Source organism: Necator americanus, chromosome II (genome assembly GCF_031761385.1).
Source record: "Necator americanus strain Aroian chromosome II, whole genome shotgun sequence".
Classification (NCBI taxonomy): domain Eukaryota; kingdom Metazoa; phylum Nematoda; class Chromadorea; order Rhabditida; family Ancylostomatidae; genus Necator; species Necator americanus.
In genome coordinates this window covers 17,229,687-17,237,340 of record NC_087372.1, presented here as the reverse complement: position 1 = coordinate 17,237,340, position 7,654 = coordinate 17,229,687, and the positions used below count along the sequence as shown (strand labels likewise).

Here is a 7,654-nt window from a genome sequence, read left to right as displayed (position 1 = left end):
TGCTGAATACTATGCCATTGCGGTTTGCTGTACCAGCAGTTACTATGCTGAAGTTGTTGCTCCCTTTGCAGAAACTTGTCAGAAAAGGATGCACTAAGACACACCCAAACGATTAGTGTGTTTGAATCTTACCGTTTATTTAACTTATCTATTTACGACTAGTATTTCCACATTTTTAGCGAGGAGGCACTTTCTTGGCTCGTGGAGACGGCTTCAAGGAAAAATATCTCACCAGAAGAGTTTAGAGTGCTTCACTTTGAACGGCCATGGGCTACGTATGGTTCTAGTGTTGCTTTCATGGGTAAAAATTGTGTAATTATGCAATATGTTTCGTTTTTAGAGCTCCTGTGGTGATTACCCACGGTTGGAAAGCGGAACTTGATATGAGTGCTAATGGATTGATCAGATGGCTGCATAATCCTGAGAGGTGTTCGTTGAATATTGTTTTGTTCCAAGACAAGTGTTTCTTAGATGACCCATTTGCCATTTCAAGGACTTCTTCTAACAAGGAACTCGTTCTTACATAGGGCGTTCAGGAAGTTGTACGAACTCAAAAAAACCGCAGTTTTTCCTATCGTGGTTAGAAGCCTTGGTTTTATTTTCGTTGTCTCTTATCTTTGATACTTATACCCTGGTAGCGTCTTTTCGCTCAAATTCTTGTATTTTGGTTATTTCACCACATGTAGAGAATGAACTACATGTTTTGGTGTTGAAAAAAGTTTTTACCAAGTAAATGAAAGCACCATAGGAAGTGTTCGTGTATTGTGTGGATACTCAATCGTTATGGTGGTGCAATTCGAAAAAGTGCACGGAAATTTGGGGGAACAGGCTCTGTACTGAGCTCTCTTTGCAGGGCAGTCAAGAACGCTCAGCCAGATCCTACGATCCGACACATGTGATTTCTTTCTGTGACGTTTTGTAAAGTCTGCTCGATAATATCATATTTCATACTAAAATAGAACACCCTCATTGAACCTTTGTCTAAACAATTGAATTTTCATTAAAATTCATGCGTTCTATACCATTTTTAATTTCGTACCAACGTTTCGAACACCCTTTAGCTATGCTAGTGACATGATCAATTGAGACGTGTACATTCCACATACATTGTATTTAAGGATTTCCTTGCAGAGATGTTAACATAGAATTCGACTCGCAAGACAGCCTCTATACGGTTCAAGTGAAAGCGGTCTTTTATGCGATTCTTAGTGTAAGTGCAATATTTAATCGTCGAAAAACTGCGTTCACAATGTTAGGATACTGCAATGTCTCATTTCAATAAGCATCTCCACGAACAGCATATAACAGAAGCGTTACCATTGCCTACAAATCGAATAATTGGTCCATTGAATGATTTCCGGTCATGTGACCTTGGAACTTGGTAGTTTGCAATTTATCCTGCACACTAGAGTGACTGCACACTAAGATTAAGACACATCATTTCTTTACAGATTAAAATCAAGTCTGATCTATCCAGCAGGAACAAAAGTGAGCTGAAATTGTTCTTTAAAAATTTTGTTTAGAGTTTCCTAGAGACTGTCACGCATTGTGTGCAAATTCATGAGCATGCTGTTCGCACCAGTTAGTAAAGTAATATACTCTTTGTTATTTCAAAATGCAAATTGCAGTCGAATTTTTGGGAGCTCTTCTATTGTTTTTTGTTTCCTTTTTATTTTTACTCTATTATTATCTTAACTTTTTTAGGCGATGTTTCACCGAGTTTCCCATGTTATAATATATACACCAAACGAAATTGTCGTGAAAGTTGGAAATGGAATCTTTAATCCTAAGAAGGAGACTAAATTATTCCAAGGCATCAGAAGGAGGACTTTAATAAGTGAACAAGATCACGACACACAGGTTTTGTTCTTATTTACTTGATTGATGAGTCCCACTTGATCATTTCGTTCTCATTACAAAAAACTAGGCTTGGCGCTTATAGTCGCGATGGCGAATAATGTGTTTATCATAGCCCAGAAAAGGCAAACGGGTTTGAAATATAGAAGTGTGAAGAACATTTTGACGTTGCATGTTCTCACGAATTCTACTCTGGTAAGACATCTAATTCAATCTTAGTGAAGTTGTTTTAGTTGCATTTGAAAGTAACTTCCGGTGATATTTTTGCTGTTTGATTCGATCACCCTTCTCAAAAGAGTCATGCGTGTAGTTGGGAAAAACCCTCCTGGTAAGGATCCCCTCCATGGAAGACCATCCAGAAAACGACCCCTTCTCATTCTTTCTAGTATAGCCGCTCATACAGCAATGAAAAAATAGTTATAATAAACAGAATTTTATGAAATTGGAAGCTCAATAAATAAATCAAATAATATTGCAAATATTAACAATTAGTGCTACAATAGATATTAATATAAAGTGGTACAAGTAAAGAAAAAGTATATAATATAATATAGACGCCTGATCACTGTAAGGATTAGAAGTAGGTCAGTGTATATGTATACACATTGAAAAGATGAAGCTCTCTACGTATATTCGACGACACATTTCTTCTTTTGATAGCGATTACAAACGGTTGGGAGTTCGATACCCACCGGAATTTTTCTATTTTTGCGAAATGGAAAAACAACTAATACCGGCGTAGGTCACTTTCTAAAAGCATTTTCTCACTATTTTCTACTTCCTACACACAATCATTACAGACGATGAATAGTTCGATCCCCGCCGGAATCTTGATTTTTGCAAATTCGAAAAAATTGCTCAGAAGAATATTTCACCGCAGTTTTTCTGAAATTGTATTCAAAGCACTTTTTCCCCGCATACAGATATTATTTAGAGGTCATTGTAGCGATTAGAAGCTGACCCTGTTTGGAAATTTACTGGTGGATTGACCGGATTTTAGTAGCTTGAAATAAATATGAATAAAGAGGGCTAAAGAAGAGACATAGGAAGACAAAGGTGACTGCTTTCTGTGAAGGAAGATTTGCGCTACAAAAAAGTCAAAATGTCTTTGTTAAAAAGTTGAGAAATTCAGCATTTTTGTCAATTTTTTCACAATTAGCTTTTCAGAGAACGAAAACTGTCTGGAAGAAAGTAAAAATGAGCAATGATAGCAATAATCTTCCGCTACAACATACTTCCAGCGTTGCGTTGATTTTGACGCGTTGCCGAAAACGTGAGATTTCGCACTTCTCCTGCTGCGAGGTTCGGGTAGCGCGGTTGAAAAATTCGGTGTCTTATTTTGAAACAGCATCGAGGAAAACCTTTGACTGCAAATATTGGTCTCTGTTGGTGCTATGGTTTTCTCAAAAGCTATTTGAGAAAAACTCGGAAATTTGAAGCAAAATTTAGAATCTTTCTCAAATAGGTTTCAAAAAAAAAAAAAAACTGGAAGCACCAACCTTTCTAGGAATAAGGAAGAAATATCTCGCTACAAATCGCAGCCAGCTTAATTGCATGGAATTCACTTTGAACGTCGATGTTCAGAAACTTGTAGAGCCAACTTTGTACTAATTTTATCCCTAATTACGCCTGTAGATGTCCTTTTTCACCCTGTAACAGCATCGAAATTGCTTATTTGAATGATAATAATACATTCATCAGTGTCGGATGAGAAATGTGCCCTTTTAACTCTCGTGCATTAAATGCAAAAGTCCCACTTTCGTCAGGTGTTGATCCCTGACAGTCAGAGTAAAAACGATGACACATTTCGCTGCACCATCGACTGTTATGGGGTATTAGCCCTAACCAGCTTCTACTATGTGTACCGGATACTGACTCTTTGATGCCTTCTCTCATACTCAATACTTTCCATTTTCTTGGTGAAATTAAAAAAAACAACTTAAAGGCAACGCCGCAAGGCTTCCTTCGGAACGCATTGTATAATTTACACTCTTTTTTTGCCTTCGTACTCATGATCCCCCGCATTTATCCTAATCTAGATGTCCTTCATTTAATTTTTTCCCAAATTAGTCCCGGACCAAAAGGTGTGAGGTACTATATCAGTTAAATCTTTAAGAAAATATTTCACGTCGTCTATTTTTCTAACATTTTGCATCCCTTAATATGAGTTTCTTTGAAATCGACAATCCCCTCTTCTTTTTCTCCTTGCTCTCTTCATTTTCTTCTCCTCTGTTGAGAAGCCTTACAACTCCCTCTTGGTTCGACACTCTCTGTTGAGAAATTCTCAACGCACGCTTCACCCTGCTGCTCACTCTTACTAGATAAAAAAACTCACCTTGCACTGCTTAGTTTTCTCACTCCTAGAAATCCTGTCCACGGATCTCCTTCGTTAGAGGGAATACAGTCGGTTAGTTGCGAGGTTACGTGGCGCGTCCCCAGGTGGCGGATAGGGGGCTAATCGCGGACCAAAAGCGATCTTGTGCCTACCCTAATACGCAGGTGGATTCAGAGGATGGACTCCTTGTTTCTGCTGAGTCAGGATCGGCTATAATACCACCGTATCCCGCACGTCGTTCCGGGAAAACGCCTACAATCAAGAGACTGGGAGGCTGTTTGGAGTCGCCTTCAACAAATAAGCTCCACCTGTCCACTCAGGGAGAGCGCAACGTTCTCCCAAAGCTCTTGGGAATAGAGGCTTGCAACCTGCCCATGGGTTTTAAATTTTTTTGCAAAACACAGCAATAGAAAAGAGTTTTGATTCCAGAGGTAACCCTGTTACGATAGCGCCAGCAAAAACGGGGTTGCAGGAGTCATGTAGGCTACCGAAACGGAAAAGGACTAGGATGGCGATCTGTACTTATAACGCCCGAACACTTGCATCAGACGCGGCCGAAGATCTGATGATGCAAGCCAGGAAGTTTGAGTACGACGTCATCGGACTGACCGAGACGAGGCGACGCCGCCCACTGTACGCCGTGTATGACACTGGAGAAGGGCTGTTCTTAGGAACATGCGACAGTGGAGGAATTGGTGGCGTTGGTGTCCTCGTCAACACGAATATGGCAGTAAACATCGACTCTTTCGAACAAAAGAAGTTGGAGCTTTCTATATGGACCTGGAAGAGTTCTACAGAGAAGACCATACCTGCTACAAGGTCATAATTAGTGATTTCAACGCCTAAATTGGCCCCAGAAGAACGCCTGGAGAACTTCACATCGGAACCCACGGGCTTCAATGGAATGAGCAGGGAGAGAGGCTTTCCGAGTTCATCATGACGACTAAGACCACCCATCGGAACTCGCAATTCCAGAAGCCCTCCCATAATGAAATTGACCACACCATCGTCAGTAAAAGGTTTTGCCTGATGGATGTCGTTGTTGTACCAAAGTTTTATACGGGATCGGACCATCGCCTTGTTTGAGGAAGATTTTCTTTCATTCGGAGAGGGTAAAAAGCCGCGAAGTTCACTAAGCGAACTCCCAGAACTATCATCGACTGGGAGCTCCTCTTCGCTTCGCTTGTCGGCATTTGGGAAGATACCGTCATGGACGACATCGACGACGAATATGAACGACTTGTAGAACATCTTCACGACTGTACGAGGAAAGCGAAGAGTTTCAAAACCACCAAGAGACGCCTTTCACAAGAGTAATCCCAAACAGGATAGAACAAAAGATGAAGGACAGCCATGCTAGCAAGCTGGGTTCCGAAAAGGGTTCAGGACGACTGACCACAGACACACCGTTTCAAGATAGAAGTATCGCGGGAGTACATTATGCGTCTGTGTCTTACTTTCATTGTCTTGAAAAAAGCCTTTGATTCACTTGAGACTCGGCGGTCTTGGAGGCATTGGACAACCATGGCATCTTTACTCCAGATATGAAGGTACTTCGTGAGTTGTATAGCAACTTCACGACAGAGTGAAAGTTGGCGACCGGCATTTACACCATCTTCCTTGACATGACATGATTGATGGCTGATGACATCGTTTTTATAACAACAAGCATCAATCAGGCGAAACGGATGCTGGCCGAATTTGATGAAACGTATAAAAAGATCGGTCTTCAGCTGAACCTAGATAAGACTATGTTTATGAAGAACGGATGGGTTTTTGATGCTCCATTCACGCTCAACGGAACGAACGTATCCGAATGCTCCAGCTATGTATATCTAGGTCGGGAAATCAATCTGATGGACGACCTGACCTCCGAGCTGAGCAGAAGGAAACAAGCGGCTTGGGGAGCATTCAAGAGCATCGAGGATGTAGTGAAGAGGATAAAGAACATCCGGCTCCGTGCTCACCTATTCAAGACCACCGTTCTTCCTGCTTTGAATTACGTATCAGAAACATGGGCGTTTCGCAAGCAGGAAGAAGATGCCTCCTTCCAAACCTTTAGGGGTGACCCAGATCAAATTTTGAAAACCCCTTCTGAGTATACTCACTCTGTTTTTGTAAGCTGTGTTCAAGATTACATATACTTTGGATCGAACATATCTTCTAACCCTTTGCGCTGCGTTGCCGCAGCACACGCGACATTGAAAATATGTAGTTATATCCATTGTCACCGTAACGGCGACACGCTTGTTTAGCTTATTTCAGCACTTTCGGATAAAAAGAATAAGATTCGTCTCTCCCTCTCTTTCAGATAAAAAAAGTAAAAAAGATGCGGTGCAGTTTTCTGCATCTTTTTTACTTTTTTTTATCTTCATCTTCTTCACTCAACATATTATGGAAAGGAAAAAAAAGAGAATAAAATTCGTATCAAACAGATAAGAAAAGGGAAAACAACGCGATACTAGAGAGTTTTGTGATACTTGTTGTGGAAAGTCTCGAATCCATATAAGAGACTGGTTTCAAAAATATCACACTCCGAGAGTTCCAGAATAAAAGAATATTTTGTTACCATTTTATAAAGTAAAATTAGCTAGTTATGGTGTTTACAACAAATAAATAGTATCGCAATAACTGTATTTTCTGTTTCATAGAATATGTGACTTGGGGTTAGGGTAGCATCTGAAGAGAAAAAGCGCTTGAGTTGCTGGTGTTCCATGTGCATGAATAGGCTGGAGTGTAAAGGGCTAATCAGGTACAATCTCAAGGAAACCTATGTATCAAGCTATCAAGCTTCTGCATCCTTCCCAATGCCATGTTTTGTGGGACAGTTTTCTGGAGGGGGTAGGATCTCTTAAAATGCAATTGCATGCCGTGTCATAGCGATTCATTCATCGATTATTCCTCACAGCAATATATCAGTTGCTCTTCGCAGAACTAAGAAAGACAAGCAGAACAGTGAAAATCTTGGATTTAAATCAGTGCGCAAAATTCGTTAGCGTCAAGATGTTTAATTGAAGTAGAGCAGTTAACTAAAGGCTGTCAGGTCACCGTATCGTGAGTTAGGTGGAAAACTAGAAACACTACTATACACCACCGCCCTTCTGGTGACGGCTGATTCAGGGTGATTTGACGACTGCGTGTTTTTTCAGTATTGTGCTTTTTTGCTTGGAGTTTTTTTTTTTTTGCTTAATTTACATTTTAGGCAAAACTTCATGTTTTGGACGGTGATGCATTGAAAAAACTCCATGTGACACTAGAGGAGGCTACGAGTCGGAAGAATGTTTCTTTATGCTCTGAAAATCTTTTTAGAGAACGGCATTCCAATGAACTTGTCCGAATGTAATGCATATTTGCATATTTTTCAGTCAGAATTTCAATAAATGCTACATGAGTTGTTAATAATTTTCCAGAACGTGATTTCCACTCAGATATTTGTTTATTTATGTTCTGATGATCCATCGG

At 40.2% G+C, this 7,654-nt stretch overlaps 1 protein-coding gene across 1 annotated transcript; it reads left to right on the top strand.

The window, feature by feature from the left end:
- Window positions 1-11: 11 nt before the first annotated feature.
- Window positions 12-7,609, top strand: RB195_018167 (uncharacterized protein; the record flags this gene model as incomplete). Its single annotated transcript, XM_064185485.1, has 7 exons — window positions 12-115; window positions 180-275; window positions 341-427; window positions 1,132-1,210; window positions 1,705-1,860; window positions 7,395-7,531; window positions 7,603-7,609. 7 exons carry the CDS (start codon window positions 12-14, stop codon window positions 7,607-7,609), a joined length of 666 nt encoding a protein of 221 aa, XP_064041366.1.
- Window positions 7,610-7,654: the final 45 nt, after the last annotated feature.